At 50.7% G+C, this 17,620-nt stretch overlaps 3 protein-coding genes across 3 annotated transcripts; 2 read left to right on the top strand and 1 right to left on the bottom strand.

Annotated features, from left to right (window-relative positions):
* Positions 1–654: 654 nt before the first annotated feature.
* On the bottom strand, positions 655–2,473 carry rco-3-1 (putative glucose transporter rco-3; the record flags this gene model as incomplete). The annotated part of the gene is made up of 5 exons (XM_032026649.1): positions 655–788; positions 846–1,129; positions 1,201–1,550; positions 1,602–2,272; positions 2,326–2,473. 5 exons carry the CDS (start codon positions 2,471–2,473, stop codon positions 655–657), a joined length of 1,587 nt encoding a protein of 528 aa, XP_031876863.1.
* A 7,647-nt stretch (positions 2,474–10,120) lies between these two features.
* Positions 10,121–11,903, top strand: CGGC5_v013998 (Trichothecene C-15 hydroxylase; the record flags this gene model as incomplete). The annotated part of the gene is made up of 5 exons (XM_032026648.1): positions 10,121–10,204; positions 10,267–11,049; positions 11,130–11,444; positions 11,498–11,664; positions 11,747–11,903. 5 exons carry the CDS (start codon positions 10,121–10,123, stop codon positions 11,901–11,903), a joined length of 1,506 nt encoding a protein of 501 aa, XP_031876867.1.
* A 4,653-nt stretch (positions 11,904–16,556) lies between these two features.
* On the top strand, positions 16,557–17,619 carry CGGC5_v013997 (uncharacterized protein; the record flags this gene model as incomplete). The annotated part of the gene is made up of 2 exons (XM_032026647.1): positions 16,557–17,211; positions 17,264–17,619. The coding sequence occupies 2 exons, from the start codon at positions 16,557–16,559 to the stop codon at positions 17,617–17,619; spliced, it is 1,011 nt and encodes a 336-aa protein (XP_031876868.1).
* Position 17,620: the final 1 nt, after the last annotated feature.

The raw sequence follows: 17,620 nt of genomic DNA, 5'->3' as shown, positions 1-17,620 counted from the left end.
AATTTAGCCTCGTTTTCAGGGGAGGGGAAATGTAGCGGAAAGCGCAGCTGGAAGCAGCAAAGAAGGAATTCTGCCTGCGTCTAGGACGATGTGGACTGCAGAGTTCAAAGAAAGACTCGAGGATGCAGCTTTGAGGGAAGAGGTTCCGCAGAACAGTCTCGTGGGAAGTGCCGCCCCTGGCGTCGATCACCAATCAACGCTGTTGATAGAGAATTACGCTTAGATCCCACGAGTCAACGGGCGGTCTCTCGGAAATGGGGCGGATTCTTACTGGACGGAGACCTCTCCGGGGTGAGGATTACCCCAGCAGGACTGGAGATCTGCCACCGTAGTCTGCACTTTAATGACGTCCCGAGATTCATGGGATGCATCGAACGGAGTTGAACATAGGCCGATTACAGCAGCAAAAGTGAAGCTTACTGCTTTACCATCCCGTCGGCGCCGTGCCCGGAACAATGCCATCCGAGCAGTCGCGGAGGAGGCTTGACAAACTGTGGCTAGAGTGGATCGCGTTGGAACGACGAGGCGCATGTTCAAATGAAGCTTGTTTGTGGTTACATTACCGTTCAAGTATTACTATTATCTGTCATACCTATTCAGGGCCTCATGATCATCATGCGAAAAAAAAAAAAAAACCACCTATTCCTACACAACTCATGCCTTCACAGGCTTCTCCTCCACAATGGGCTCCAGGTCCGGTTTCTCAACACTCCTCTCACTTTCGGTATCACTTGAGACACCGTGGTTCTCGATGTCGGTAATCTTTGCAGCTTGCTCTCCTCTCCAGTCTGAAATTTGTGTCAGTGTGCTTTCAGGAATAATGTTGAGATGTGCGATTGACTCACGTCTTGACTTCCATGCTGGAACACCAGCAGCAAACATTTCATCAATCTCCTCCAAAGACTTCTTAGCCATCTCTGGCATGCAGAAGAATCCCCATACCAGACCCATGGCCGATATTGATCCGTAGATGAGACCAACACGAGAGCCAAGGTTTGCCGGCTCCTGAAGGAGGTATGGCAGAGTAAATGATGCGATGAAGTTGCAAAGGTTTGCCGTCAGCCAGAAGAGCATGACGGACTTGTCTCGGAGCGTGATGTGTGGAATCTCCGTCTTCGTTAATTGCAGTCTGGTTTGATGTGTTAGCTAGGAACAGCTTCATGTAAACGCTGCCGCCAATGGCGGAGCGGGCTGACTTACGGGCCACCAAATGAGACGAAGTGGAAGATAGGAAACATAACGGTGAGCGCTACAATGCCCTTGTTGATGTCGAGAGTTGGATGAGCTATCGTTCCCAAGCCACCCATGACCATGAGAACAGCTGTCTGAATGAAACCCATTTGGAGGAATAGACGACGGCGGCCAACACGATCGATGATGAACATGAACGTGATAGCGGTGGCAAGAAGCAAGGCTCTCTTAACCATGGTCATCATAAAGGGGTCGACAATCTTCAAGCTCTTCAGGAAAATGGTTCCGTAGAGGTTGGAGAATGATGCACCAGAGAGCGACGCCAATGCAGCGGCAGTCAGTCCGTTGACAGTGCGGCGCTAAAATTGAGTTAGTCATTGGCCACAGGCCAAGACGCATGCCAGACTTACCAGGTTCGTGCCCTTGACCAAATCCTTCCACTTGCCCTGGGTCTCACTGGTGTTCAGAGCCTCCTGCAGAAGCCTAGCCTCCTTCTCGGCATCATAACCTGGCATGGCGCCAAACAGGTAGTCGAGGTTCTCTACCGCCTTCTGATACTCTCCCTTACGAAGAAGCCATCTTGGCGACTCGGGAATCAAGATCCAGAAGAACAAAGAGAAGGCGGGAAACGTGAAACCGATACCGACGGGAATCTTCCAGCACAGGTCGTTCTTGATGTGGCTGGTGAAGTTCGTGACGATGGATGCGATGAAGGCTGCGAAGACGCCATTAACGCCATAGATGGCGGTTAATGACCCTCTAACAGCCGCAGGCGCGATCTCGGCTTGGAACATGGGGATGAGGAAGGCCTCCATACCAACGTGGAAGTTGACAATCATTCGGCCCGCGAGAAGTTGGTCGTAAGTCTTCGCCGTATAAACGATGATCGTACCCGCCATGCAAACAATGTTGGTGAGAATGAATACCAGTCTTCGGCCCCAGCGCTCGCCGATCTGAGCACCAACGATGACGCCAACTGCGTAGACGATCAATGGAAATGAGTTCATGTACGCCAGCTTGCTTGATGTAAATCCGAACGCCTTCTTTTCCGGGAGGTAATCACCAAACCTCTTCTCGAACGCTGCACCAGTCTCATCAGCAACATCCAGCCTCTTCTGGTCTGTCAGTACTCACGCGTCATGGCCTGAATTGTGTTGAGCGTTGAGCCTTCATACCCGAAGGTGAAGACGCTCATTCCGAACACCAAGGTGACCCATAGTAGATTAGAGGTGATGTGACGGGTCACCTTGAAGTTGTGTTGTCGTAAATATGCGAGTGTCATGATGTTTGGTTGTGTTGTTGAGGCAGTCCAAAAGAAGGAATTGTCAAGACCAGCTTACTTCTTTCTTTTGTCTTGGCGTTCGCCTGCGCTTCAACGACGTCCCGGGCACAAGCCAAACGCAAATATGGGCGAGGCGGCCGTTCTCTTTTATGGGTTGAAGCATTTGCGTCTGAGCAGATCCAAACGAGAAAGCGAGAGTTGGGTGTGTAGACTGGGTTGGGCTGGGTGTCTGATGCGCCTGCGTTCACGGACGCCGTGGGTGTGGGAAAACTCTCGGGCCCCAGGTTGTACACTTTTGGGAGCTTAAACACCTCCCGTCGGATGCCGTCGGCCACACGGCACACCAAAGACGCTCTGTCCGCCAGCTGTACTACACGTCGTTTCAATTCAGGCCGTTTCCTTGCTCATGAAGCAAACAACACGCCCCGAAGTTGTTGGATGTCTGTCGAGAGGGTCAGAAGGACAGACAACACCATCCCAAATCCCGGTTGCCGTCGTCGAATGTCTGTTGTTTGATGCGCCGATCATTTTCTAGCCAGACAACCCATCCCCTTCTCTCATATCCTCGACGACAATATGCCACAATATCTCATCTTGTTTCGCTCAACTGGGGACTTCCTTCCCCGTAATATTTTCCGCATCTCGCGCCTCGCGACGACAGTTGAGCGAAGCGCCGCCCGCTTATTCACGCGTCTTTCCCTGTCATTTCTTTTATCTCTCCCGGGTGGTCCGCATGATTCAACTGATCCATTCCATGCAGAGGAGGCGAGTTGACGGGGCCGGGCCGGATGTACCGCCCACTATTATCCATAGCATTTTGCTCCGCGGGGTACATTGACACCATCCGATTGTTGACCCTTTGAGTTATGCCGAGAGGTCTAGGTGCGCGAACAGCGCCTGTCCGCGCCAGTTGGCCAAAACCCAGCCAATATCACCATCTCGATCAGCCTGGGCGGTATCAAGCTCCAATGCACGTCAGATTGCTATTCACGAAAACGACTAGACTCGTTCTTGGCTTCTTCCTAGCTTTGCTTAAGCAACCTTGGCTTCGATCACGATGGTGATTACATGAGTGCGCAATGTAATTGCGATTTCTCGAGCTTCTTCGCCGCTTGCCACGAATACAGTCCGCTTTCCCCGACCACAGAGTTTGGAGGATTTGTGGACAGCTCACCTCTTGCCGGGTAAACCCTAAAACCTGCGCGGAGTGGCCAAAGTTCGAAGCAACCAAGGGACGATAACAGCTCCATCGGGAAAGCAGACCGACAGCAAGTCGCAGGTCGCCGCCCGTCCCGTCTCAGGCCACCCTCTCGGCCGACAAAGCAGAGTGGAGGCCCAGCACCACTCGACATCAGTGCTGCTCAATCTTGCCATCGCGTTCGAAACCCCCACCACAGCTACACGCCAGGACATTTGGATCTACGAAGCTGATGTAACCTGATACTGAACCGGTGTGATTGGCAGACCCATATTTCGCACATGAAAGCAACGACAGTAATCGGTAGCATTGATCTCTTAATAATACTTGGCACGATGTGTTGTTGTTACATCCCGCTTTCTGGAATTACCCTCTGCACGCCTCGCCTCGGTTTCTCTATAGAACCCCAGAATACGATCAATGGCGTAGATATCGCGAATCTTGAAATTTGTTTCGGTGTTGACCTCGCCTTCGCTAAGTGTGGCCATGACCTTGCTCGTAAAGATGAGGGTTGCTGGGGAATTGGGCGGGAAGTGGCGCTTTGGCCGGCCGCGAAACGTCTCCGCGTTTCGGCCTCAAAGAGGGGACTTCCCGGCTTCGGGAGTCTGTATGCTCCGCCTGCCCGCCTTACTTGATTCTGCCAATAGGAAGTTGATCCAGTCATCGCAAGTTGCTACGGATTTTGAAGCCTCGCCAAATGGTGTCCATGGTGTCCATGGCCTTTGATGGTCTTGCGGCTCTGGGCCCTTGCATTAGCGCCGAGATCTCTTCAGGGGCCAAGACGGGATGCACATGGATATCGAAGTGGCCATCCGCTTCCCGCGCGCGGCATAGCTTCGTTCCTCAAGATGATCCCCATAATTCATCTTGGCTACATCTTGGCTATTGAGGCGCAGTTAAGCTATACAGTTCGAGCCCCTTTTCCAAAACAATCCGAACCAAGTTGTTGATGTTTGGAGAGCACACCGCCAGCTTGCTTCTGAGACATCACCAAGAGGTTGGCAGTTTCCTGCGAGTGGGAGGGCCTCTCGAGGTTGTCCGACCAAAGCAGCGAGAATATCGGGTGAAAGCTCGTCGAAAGGTTCAGCTGCGACACAGGCAGAACACCGATGAGGCCCAAGACACCGCAGGTCGGACGAATGATGCAGCACGCCAGGTTTGGAGAACAACCAAAGGCCAGAATGCCATACTGCCGCCTCGCATCTTGGAGACGCATATCAGCCAGTAGAAAGTCTACCCGCTTCCCCGCTGCCGAGAAGTTGCTAGACTCGGCTCGAGTGGAACATTACCACGAGGCTGCCAGGGATTCTCAACGTCTCGCACGTTGTCAGAACTTGAGACCCCACGGAAACAACTCGCGAAATCTTGCCCAGCAGGTCGATGTTGCAAGGTGAACCGGAAAAGCGGCAAGGATAGCCCTATGCAAACGCATGTGCTCGGACAGGGTCTTCTCTTGACAGACAGCGCCAAGCCTCGGGGATTTTCGACACTAGAATGGCGGCGACTCTAGCGTTGCATTGCTGGCTTGTTCAAAGCTTCGACCAACGACCTATCTACTTGATTCTGTTTCTGTCGAGAGAATACAGATCACCCAAACAAGCACGACGCGGCGCTGACGTTGAGGCCCGCTGCGTCGTCAAGACCGCGTACTGGCGGCACTTGCTTCAATATGTCTGGCGATTCTGCGACGCTTTCTCCAAGAAACCTGCAGGGGAGCAGGTTGGAGAATCCCCGCACAATGCTGCACATTCAAGATATGCCAAGTAAACTTGTCACATTGTGACAGCCCTCCAGACAAAACACCAATGAGCCCACATCCCGTTTTCTTGGCGATGTGGGCTAGATGTTGGACACTGAACTGCTTGATAATCAGCTTTTCAAGATCCTGTGGAGCGCGGCTCCCGCGCACTTGTTTCTGTCCAAGATCTTAGTGCCCGAGAGATTTGCCGCTGTGGATGTCGCGTGGGGAATCGCCGGATGGGGCAACCCGGGAAGTAGGGTACTGAAGGCGCAGCATAAGCCTCAGTGAGGTCGAAGGTCTTGAAATGGAGGGGCTAGACTGGGGAGCGCAACATATCCCCTCTTCGTGATAGATCGCGGGGGTGGCGGAGTCCATCCACATGCAGCCGAGTAAAGAGCCTCATTCAGCTTTTGATAATCACATCATAGTCAATGATGAATCGCTTTCGACTCTCTAAATTCTAGCCCCTTTCCGCAGGCCTAGACTACAAGTTCGGATCTTAATGACTCTTCCAAGAACATGTTTGCCATCATTCGAAATTTGACGCTGTGATTTCGTCTGCCAAGACTGTCTTTCGCGCACCGCATGAAGAAAACAACATGACAGGCTGCATTTCACAATGGATGATAGAATTGTTGGTAATCGGACTGAAGGCTGGGTCAATCAATGCATCGCGATGCCAATACCATGCGATGATGATGTTACGGTTGGTGTTGGATGTGCCCATCCACCATCAGATGATGGTCCATGAAATGACTCGCCTCCTCAATGCGAGGCTGTGTTCATGGGACCATCTCTTGGCATGAACAAAGGTCGAAAAATTTGACCGCGAAACAAAAGGCCAGGAGAGCGAAAGCGGAAAGGAGTCACACGGACGCGAGATCTGATAGCAGAGGAGATGGTGCCTGGTCTCATCTGATGTTGTGATACACCAATGACATTAGCGACATTGCTACTGCCGGACACCCCAATTTGACGTCATTTCGCAATTCCAGGAACAACGGAACGCACATCCCGAGCCGACAAATCTTCTATGGAATTTGTGCCGTGTGCACAGAGGCTGCAAGTGCTCAGCGCTACCTGAGAGTCATGATGAGTTCCGATTCGCTAGATGCAGGCGTGAATGGTTTCAGTCCACCGGACCAGAATCCGCGAATTTTACGCTAGAATGAATCGTTAGTGTCCCCGGATAATTATCGTTCGAGAAGAAGGCCACCGCCACGGAAGAGGCTGCCGAATATCTCGAGTCTCTCTCTATGCAGCTAGTTGACCAACTCCTCTGTGCGTTGATTTCTGCTCAGACCTCAACCAGCAACACTTTTCCTTCATCAAATAAACGTTTCTCGTCAAAGGCCGAAACACGGTTCACAAAAGAAACCTAGACGAAATCAATCACTTCTTCGACGAAAACATGCCGATGTTCCCGCGGAGACGCAACATCGCACAGCCGCGGAGATACATCTCAACTGTCGTGCCATTAAGCTCGCGTTCGCTATGCCCAACATTTTTGGTGACCTGTCATCGAGACATAAGGTATCTGACCGCGGCAAGAGCCTTAACCTTTTCCAAACGTGTAACTTCCTCCTGGCGATGAGACTGCTTCTTCTGACCATAGTCTAGTAAAACTCTGCCTCTCGTTTCTTTAGAGACATCCGATATCCGTGCCCGACCGACGACCCGAAAGCCGTTGAAGCACGGCGCCTCATCCCGCTTTCCAGATGGCTTGACTTCGACGAAAGCAGCTCCGCGGGCGGCCTCTGGTCAACGCAGAACGTGCGGACATGACAGCATGGATTCTAAGTGCCCATGGATCTGAATTCTTTCAAGCCAATGACACCTACGGGCGTGTGTGGTGCGTGATTATCAGCTCTTCTTTCAGCTTACGGCGCGGAAGGTTTGCCATCATTACCCAAACTTGAAGTTGGTCGAAGTCGCCACAATCTTTCGTCCCCGACTAGCTTTTCTTTTGCACCCCTCCTGTGTATTTCCTCCCGTTTCTCTCGCAACAGGTTCTACTGATGGTCTTAACTGGATGCTCTCGGTCCTCTAGAGGGGATGATTGTGTAAGTGTGGTAGGGTACGCCAAAGACGAAAGATATTACGCGAGCGTGACATCACGCCCCACAAACAACTTCGGAAATGCAGATTTCTCGGATTATTCGATATCTTGCTGTGACGCCAACAGCATCGTTTAGCTTCTTGCTTGGGATCTTTACTGGAGTTGGCAGAAACCCGCCAACCGAAACACAGGTGGCGTCAAAGCCATTGATGCGAAGTGAACACCCTACCACCATCAACGTACTTTCTAAAGATGCCTTATTGAACTTCTCATACTAAGCTCTCCATCAAATGTGGCTGTGTTCGTGAAAGGTGGCTGTCTACACACGTGAAACAAGTGCTGTCGCAATGGTGTGCTGTTTTCCCTCGTCACCGAAGCCTCCATAATCGGCTTGTGCTTGCACAACAGTCACATACGACCATACCCATTGGAAAACTCGGGATCCCGTCCGCTCTCCCACAGATAAGCCAATGAGGGCTGGAGTAGTAGTCGGGTCGGTGACGACCGGCGAATGCCCGGTGTTGTATGTTTTTGGTCTTCAAAGTTTTTGTTAGCGTAGCCGTAGCACTGATGTATCTGTCGGTGCCGTGGCATGAGCCGGAATTCAATCCGGCACGGATTGCGGGTTGTATCCCTAGACTTGCCGATGCAACCGAGCCTTGCTTCATCGATCCCGATGCTTAATCTCCATCAATCGTTCAATCCTGGTAGCAAACCAGGAACATCACGATGGTTCGACGTTGCCCGCGAGTAGGACTGGTCTGCGTGTGCACCGACAATAAGATTCGGACACCCTCATGCAGCTGGTTCCTGGCTAGCGAAAGCCGTGGCCCGTCAATAAGCTCATACTTCACAAGCGCCCCCCGCAACACCGGTGAGCCGGTTTGGCATTTTTGTGAATGCGCGCGTATTTCCTCGATTGTTAGGGGCCTGAATGATGAGTTGACTGGATGCCCATGTGTGTTCAAGCTTTCGAAAAGTCGCCGGCGGCTGTATCCGCCCCCTGCATGTCTATTCGGCGGGGCTCATGCCGGCGTCTCGTGTCATCTGACTCGGGTGCGGCGCCGGTGATCGAGGACCCACTCGGCACCTCGGATCGGTACCTCGGAGATAATATGCCGGGATGCGGGCGGTTCACCCTACCCATACAGAACACTCGTGATCTTCGATGTTATGCTACAATGTAAGCTTATAGCATTGAATTATCACGAGCGCCGAAGGGTGGAGCTAAGAAAAGAGGAATTCTTGAAGAGGCTGCGATGATTCACCAGTTCGCTGCAGACCCGGGCTTAGCTGGCATCGTCGCTCTCAGCTTATAGTTAGCGTCCACCCTAACAAAGTTTCCACAGCACACGACTACCTGCCTTACGCGGCAATCTCGATCTGCGATTGTTTGCTTTTGCGACACGCGTCGTTGGCTTCCAATATGGGAATTTAGCAATTGGCCATGTGTGTCGTTTGCTTTCCGTTAAATCACTGAAGCGCTCCACCGCGACAACAATTCCTGCCTTCGATGCCTCTGATGGGTTTTCAAGCTCAGACTTCCCGGGCGGAACGATTTTAATTTCCTGTCCAATGAACTGGCTGCGCCGCAAAGCATTGCGATAAGAGGCATGGTACGGCTCTTGGTCTACATGCAGGTTCCCTTGGATGCTATTGCGTTTCCCATGAATGGCATATCGACAATGCCGGTCCTGGAACCAATTCTTTTCACTGGCTCCATCGAGATCTGTGGTCCAAGGTTCAAGACGCGATAAATTGACGCCCTTGCTCAGGATCCAGCATATCCCAGAACACACATCCAATTTGAGCATGTAATCTTTCGAATGCCATTCGGACAACTCCAATGAATACTACACAGTGACAATAGCAAGCGTGAATAGTTTGTTCGGGTCTCGGCTGAGCTGAGTCAAATATTCCCAGCAACTCAGATGTGCGAATGTTCACAATGATAGTTCCCCCCTCACCATGAGAGACGCTATCAATTTCGAGCGCGATATTATCTGACCTCAGATATAGAAGGGACGCGTTAAACTTTCTCATAATCGTTGCTATTTTGCGATTAATTTCGCAGTCAGTACGTTCAATGATTGAGGACCGAGTCGATCCCGGGTTTTGAGAATGACCCCACATCGGCGGCGGCCTTTCAGGTATCAGGCGGCGGAGGTTCAGGTAAATTAGAGATGCGCTTTTTGGCATCATTGCGTTGTAACTAGCATCTCTTTTTTTCGCTTCGTAAACCTCGAGATCAATATATTTGTCAAGGCGGAATCTTTTCCGGGTCTTAAAAACATCCGCCACGCCGATTGTGATCCACAAAGACGCATTGACACGGATCCACAAACTGCTGACAGGAGTTCGTCTACAGCAAGATCTTGGGCAAGTGGACGTATTCGTATTAAAAATTTCAACTATGCTGTTGATAGACGGCTTCATCGGAATTTAAGGCTGAAGTCAAGCGGGGAATTCTTTTTACGACTCGTGCATTCGGACAAGGAACATGTTCTCGGTGTCCTCCTGTCATCCGATGGAGCAAACTTGGGCAAAGTCAGTTCTAAAGACACTCATAGTCTATAGAATATAAATACAATCGTGTAGATGAGCCGATAGGGAGGAACTACATCATTACGCAGGATATCGTTAATTACTATGCCTTCCCTCACCCCCCTCCTCGGCAATGACATCCATCATGGATTCACGTGGGGAAACCTCTTGGTTGCTCTCGTGTTCCTCGTATGTCATGGCTGAAAATACCCCATACCGAAAGTAGACCGTCTGACACATGCCATTACTAGCCCATTGGATACGCCATAGCACGAGTCGCCTACAACATTTTCTTACATCCTCTGCGGCACTACCCAGGTCCTAAATTAGCTGCCTCCAGCGATCTCTACTACGCCTGGATGATAGTTGGAGGGCAGCCTCACAAACACATCGCTGAGCTCCATGCACAATACGGCCCCATCGTCCGCATCGCCCCAGCCCAATTATCATATACGGACCCGTCTGCTTGGAAAGAAATCTTCGGGCACCGCAAGCAAGGGCAAGCAGAACACTCAAAGGATCCAATCTTCCATGCTCCTTTCCGCGGTAACATCATTGGCGCCGACCGCGATGACCATCGCCGTTTCCGAAGGCTCTTGTCGCATGGGTTCTCGGCACAAGCCATGATGAACCAGCAACCGCTTATTACGCAGTATGTTGACCTATTAATCCAGAGGCTGCATGAGAACGCACAAGGGGGCACGCGGAAGCTGGACATGGTAAGCTGGTATAACTGGTGCACGTTCGACATTATCTCCGACCTGGCATTCGGGGAGCCTTTCGGGTGCCTGCAGAACAGCAATTATCATCCGTGGGTCTCGGCAATCTTCGGCGCCGTCAAGCAGAACGCGCTGCTTGGACTGATTGGGAGGTATGCGGTACTTGCGCCGCTGCTGAAGTTACTGATACCCGAGTCGGTCAAGAGAAAGGCACAAGAGCACTTGGACTTGACCTACGCAAAGGTTGATAAGAGACTTGACTTGGCAACACCTAGGCCTGATTTCATTCAGGCAATGACGATGAAGGGAGACTTGGTAAGTTGCTTCATTCTCAGACAGTGCCCAACTTTTGTGAGATTCGACAGCGAAGAACCCCGGCGTCTAATTTCGTACAGACCATGAGCCGGGAGGAGATCTACGACAACGCTAATCTGCTCATCGGGGCCGGGTCTGAGACTACAGCAACAGCGCTCTCCGCTGCAACGTACCTTCTGGCAATGAATCCTCAAGTCCTGGGGAAGCTTGTCACTGAGGTCCGGGAGTCCTTCTCTTCAGAAGGTGACATCGATTTCGTGAGCGTCCAGAAATTAGACTACATGTTGGCTGTGCTAGACGAGACCTTGCGCCTGCATCCCCCGTCACCTAACGCGAATCTGAGGCGCGTGTGTGACGGCGGAGATGTCATCTGCGACAAGTTTGTTCCTCACGGGGTAAGTCCAATGGCGTCCTTCCCTGACTTGACAGCTGACCAGAATCTCCACAGACCAGTATTGGCGTCTGGCACTACGCCATCTTCCGCGACCCCAGAAACTTTACTCTCCCAGATTCGTTCATCCCCGAGCGGTGGCTTGGCGACAAGCGCTTCGTGAATGATAACAAGGATGCGCTTCAACCGTTCTCGTTCGGACCGCGGAACTGTATTGGAAAGAAGTAGGCTCCACCCCGGATCTATGGTCTATTTTAGTTGCGACTTCTTGGCCAAAGCATCTAGTTACCGAGCTAACTTTACTAGCCTGGCCTACGTTGAAATGAGGATCATCTTGGCTAGAGTTCTATGGAACTTCGATCTCACGATTGCAGAAGACTCGAAGAAGTGGCAGGATGAGGAAGAGGTTTACACATTGTGGCTCAAGGGTGACCTGAATGTCTATCTGAACCCCAGAAAATGAGCCAAAGTTGTAGCACATGCGCAATCATTGGAAGGACTTGCCGTAATCCTCAATCACAGATCACAGATTGGTTTGTTCTGATGCTCAGGGCCACTGAAGGGCGTGGTGGTTTGGGGGACACACCTGACTCGGCCTCGGCACCAGCCGCCGAGGAGGCATTCGGCTCATCGGCCTCGGATTTAAAATGATAGAACAGCAAACCACGTTGTTGAATTCAATTTTTCTACGCTTTTCCTCGTATCTTTGTTAACCGCATGTTATGGCATGATCAATCCCTTTGATTTGGACAAGTCATTCACTCTGATGTATTATGGGAAGCCTCCTGAGCATAAATGGATCTCAGATCTTCTCGCACTAAGCTCAGCTCCACCAAAGCATTCTTCTCAGCTGCAGGTCTGGCTTCCGCTCAACATGGCCAATGAACTCTTCGTGAGTCAATGTGTTTCGTCTGTCTTCTCGAACTATCCTTGCTTGGCCGTTCCGACAAGATTTGACTAGCCTAGCCTTCGACACGACTGCAGGGGAAAGCGTAAGGTAGGTCAGATGGCTTCTTATTACGCTTGTTACGGACACCCCAGTGATCCATTCATACCTCTTAGTAGTCGCAGATGAACATACTTTAGACTCCAGGTGCCCTTACATTGGTGTACACAACCACCGTGACGTTGGCTTTGGCTTGATCGTCAGGGGCGTACCAGGACGACAAGGGACAGGCCCTGTTCCCATCACCATTGGCTTTGAAGGTTGTGAACGCTCTATTTCAGTCTTGCAACTTTCTGTACCTCATCTCGATCCGTCTGCCCTTGCATGTTATTACGACGTGCCCCGTGATGATATCCCTTTTTGACAAGCCACCCGGGGTGTTTCCGTACAAGTCACTGCAGGCGTGAATAACCTCAAGTCGATCATAAGCGCAACTCATGTGCGAGTTATGGACTTGCTTACACCGTTCCCAGGATATCGCATCAGTTGTAACAGAACTAGCTCCGTTATTGAAGCCGATCATGCCGCCAACCATGTAAGCCGTAAGTCTTTCTGCTCTGTTTGACCACATTTGCTCAGCATCCAGGATGATCCAATCTCCGAGTGAATTTGCCAAGTGAATGTGCCAACATCGCCCAACAAAACGTTTTTCTCATGGTCTCGAAGATTTTGAACATATTGTTTCCAAGTAAGTCAACCATTAATGACGACTTACCATTAAACGAAGGTCTTGACATTGGTGATGGTGCTGCTAAGTCCATTTTTGGCGATGTCTTTGACCACGTTGAACGTTTTTTCGAGCTAGTTCGTTCATGAGATATTGACGAACATTGATAGATCGGGATTCGCTACCATTGCGATCCCTTTCGACATGGTTAATCAACTATTCATGTTTCCCTTACTCAAAATAGAGTCGATGGCATCGCTCATGATATCAAAAATCTCAGCAAAACCCAAGTCCCTGACACACGAGGAACACAGAAGCTGGCGCAGTGTAATCGTGTGCCTCTTCCCATAAAGCTCCGCGGGAGCATCAAATAGACTAAAACAAGATGTCAATTATGAGCTCTCTAGGGAGCCTTGTGAGGCTCTACTGATATTTTGAAGATGGAAAATGGGTTCAGTATGAGGCAGCCCGCTGGCCCGTCAACAATGTCGTGACAAGGTCCAACACCGCCTATTTGTTTGGTGGTGCAATTCGGTGGCAGTTGACCTGTTCCGGGTCATAAGAGAAAATTGCTAATCTTCATATTGACGCAATGTTCAGCTTCCTCCAGAATCATAAGATCTGTCGTAGACACAAATTCAAATACTCACCTGAGTTGGAAAGACTACTCCGTCAATACTTCGGTCATTCGCATAGTTCTCAATGGCTTCATTTCAAGACACCTTGGTCTTGAAAGATTCGCATGTTTCTGTCGTAGGCTTCTCGGCGTCAGAAACGGCTGGATTTGTACACTCGACGTCCTTCCAATCTAGATCGGGGTTCGTGTCAGATTCAGGTATAGGTGCGAAGAGCGGAAGCTCCAATTTGAACAAGGGGCCTTTAGCTGCCGACAGATCGGTTCGTTTGCACTGGACTTCATAGCATCACGCAAATCTGGCTCATCCCATCAGCACGTTATGCATAGTCAACGATGTCACCCATAAGCTGATAAACACAGTTGACTTGGTTGTTTTCTTTGGCGTTGTTGGTGCCGACATTGATAACGAGGATGTTCGGTCGTTGTAATCTGGGGTTGCCGTAATCTTGTTACCTCATGAACCTGATATACCATCTATTGATGACCAAAGATCTTTCCGGGAGTTGTGAGCAGCGCTCGTAAAACCCCGAATCCTTGAGTTCATGTCGTAATCATTCAAATGTTCTGATTATAACTACAATGTATTGAGCCATTCCGAAGAAATCATCCATCAAGGAGAACCTACGGGATTGTCATTGTAGTTGTACTTGATTGCTCCAGGAGTCACTCTGTACCCGTGATCATTGAACTCTGGGTTGATTTCTTAGACAAAGCCTTGACTACTGAGCCAATATTCGTGTCCTGAGAAGGGTCTGTTCCCTCAGAGTAACGCGGATAGGTGGCCGTATGATTGTCGGCCGGCTGGAGAGAACTGATGGGTATGTGTTACTGGGTGCAGCAGTTGATGCAGGGCAGATTCGAGTCTCGACTTGAACAATATACTGAGTCGACACTCTTTTCCATTATTCAACATAGTCAAGATGGAGCTGCCCAGAAGTCACTATCATTATATGGATCATGTAGTCCCACGGCCAATTGCTTGGTAGGAATCAGACGGGATCGAGCAGCGTATTGGAAATATTGCTAGGCCATTTGTACGTCACCCATTGGTTTGTACATCATCAACAATGCTCGGAATGTGATCAGAGTTGTTGCATGCTCCCCGTTTTGATCGATACTGTCGATACTGATAAGTCTGACGACAAATTGACCGTTGCTTGTAGTCTCGCGACACGTGAGAATTCCACACTTGAGCCGTATTGCCGACCTTGTCAAGACCTTTGAACGAGAAATGCCGCCTGAAGCTTCTTGCTTCACCTGGGAACTTGACAAATTCAACGCACGGATTATTTTGATTCTTTCTTCCTTCATGTTCCATCTTCAGTTGACCTTCACCTTAATTCCGACGCAAGCCAAAACTAAGCCATCGATAGCAGTGATGCTGTGAAAATCTCAGTGCCTGCCAATCAAGAGACGCTCTTTGGCAGTATAGGTTTCTCAATTTATCTGTCTCGCATCTTTTGACATGGATAAGAATCCGAACTCAAGTCGTTTTCCGGGATGTGGCGGAAGCCACGACGCCGAGCCACTCAACCCCCCCGCCCGGAGCTTGCACCCGGTGGGGCCGGAGCACACCGTTAGCATGTATTTACTTGAGTCGGGGCTACGGAGTCTTGGTAAAATGCGAACGATGAAATTTATGGCGCTCTCTGCTTCGGCATTATTGCTTGTGTTCTCATGCTTAGAGGGACAAATCCTCAGGCGAAAGGTATTGCAACGCACTGAGACTGCCATTACTGAAGAATCCTTTCCTTCGAACACAAGGAATCATCTGTATGAACTGTCAATCAGATACAAGGGTTGCAGACCGCGGCGGACGATTTCCGCGAGGCTTGGTAGACATCGATACGAATCCGAGTATGAGTATTCGGATAGACACGCGTCGCCAGATCGAAATGCACAGGGGCCTCCGCATAATTAAGCCCCCGCAAAAGGGACGGGCCTAAGAATAGCCTTCCGGGTAACATTCATTGAACGACTGCAAGTCCTCATTCAAAAGCTAATTGATCGATGAATGTAGTGAAAGTCTGCGGTTGTCAATGAGTGTTACCTCGTAGGCTTCCATCAACATTGCACCATGAACTGTCGGCTCAGCGGCAATGCCGAACGACGTGAATAAAGCACTCTTGATGCACCTTTTAAGCGAGCGCAAAATTCCATCGCCTTCGCTTGTGCCTGTTCATTTCCCAGCCGATGTCACACTGAATATGGGAATTTTCGGCGGCGTCTCAGTCATGTCTACGAAGATCGACACGACGGGGGCGGTGGTGTTGTTGAACTTGGGTTCCGAGCGCCCACATCCCGATTTCAGTGGGGTTGTAGGGACAGCCTCGTCAGCTTCCACGAACCTGACGTCAAAACAATATTGGATAGGGCTTGCTAGATATTGAGGGGTCTGTATTCGGGTTCTTTCATTGGTTTTAATAATGGAGTTGTTCCTTGGATTAACCAACCATCCCTCTTTGCTTACGTACCGGGGTGAATTACATCGACTTTGATTTGTTGGTACGGGAGTTAGGTGTTCTGGACTAGGCTATGAATCTTTCAGCCTCCCAAGGGTTGCTCTTGGTGACGCGTATCGGTAGTTCCGATAGAGGAAGAGGCATTGGACACTAATGCGTGGAGACTGGGGAATATGGAGAAGACCGCGTCGCCCAGGGGAAAGGGGCGCAATGGGAATTTTCACCCCGAAGGGCGATCCGCGAGCCTGCTGTGGAAGGGGAAAAGCAGCGATCACGAATTGAAAAGGAGCTTGATACAAATAGAGGCGTGGGTAGTTGTTTTGTAAACGTCTCTACCCTCGTCATCCAATCTTTCCAAACAACGGCGATCACACTCTTTCCGTCACTCTTTATCTTCCTCCAAGATGAAACTACACTCGCTCGCGTCCATTTGCCTCCTGGCCTCCGCCGTTGTCGCCCACAAGGAGGTCGCTCCTGGTGTGGTCAAGCGCCACGCCAACCTTTCCAAGCGTTGTGCTGCTGGGTCCGCGGCCTTCAAGCAGAAGCGATTCCAAAAGCGCCAAGAAGCCGCCAACCTCGAGCGCAGATCCGGCAACAGCAGCGTCACGATCGTGACCGAGGCTCCGTACTACGAAGATCTTCAGAACAACACCTGCGTCCTCGCGCCCGATGTCACCGCCGGACCTTACTACTGGCCCCGGTCAGAGACCCTGCGTCAGGATATGACCGAGGACCAAATCGGAGTTCCTCTTACCCTTGACGTCGGTGTCATTGATATGGCGACTTGCGAGCCTCTTCCAAACGCGCTTGTTGCATTTTGGCACTGCAACGCCACGGGAAGCTACTCGAGTTTCACGGGCCGTGATCCTAACACGGATTTCCGTGAGCTCCTTGAGTCACTGAATGTCACCGATTTCGAAATTGGTACTACGGATTTGCATACTGATGACACTACATGGCTGCGTGGAATGTGGCCCACCAACGACGATGGTATTCTGGAGATGAAGACAATTTTCCCTGGCTTTTACATTCAGCGCTCGATTCACATTCACGCGCAAGGTAAGTCAGAAAGAAATGGACGTCGAGATTCGTGCTAACAATGCTTTACTAGTTTTCACCGATTGGGTCGTCACCAGCAACGGCACCGTCAAGACGGGAAACACCAACTCAATTGGTCAACTGTACTTCAACGAGACGGTTTCCCAGGAGATCATGGCCCTGGAGCCCTATGTGTCGCACACCGAGATCAACCGCACTACCAACGACGTCGACTCTGTCTACTCTGAGGGATTCGCCAACGGCTACAACCCTGTCATCGACATCGTTCCGTTGGATGGAGTTGATATTCGCAACGGCATGGTTGGCTACATCACGATCGGAATCGACACCGAGAACAGCCCTTCTTTGAGTGGATCAGGTGGCAGCGGCGGTGGTGCGGCTCCGAGCAACACCACGACACCGGCTTAAG

Source organism: Colletotrichum fructicola (assembly GCF_000319635.2).
Source record: "Colletotrichum fructicola Nara gc5 chromosome Unknown KSG_Nara_v1_contig08, whole genome shotgun sequence".
Taxonomy (NCBI): domain Eukaryota; kingdom Fungi; phylum Ascomycota; class Sordariomycetes; order Glomerellales; family Glomerellaceae; genus Colletotrichum; species Colletotrichum fructicola.
The sequence above is the reverse complement of the archived record's forward strand: the minus strand, read 5'-3'. Positions and strand labels throughout refer to the sequence as shown.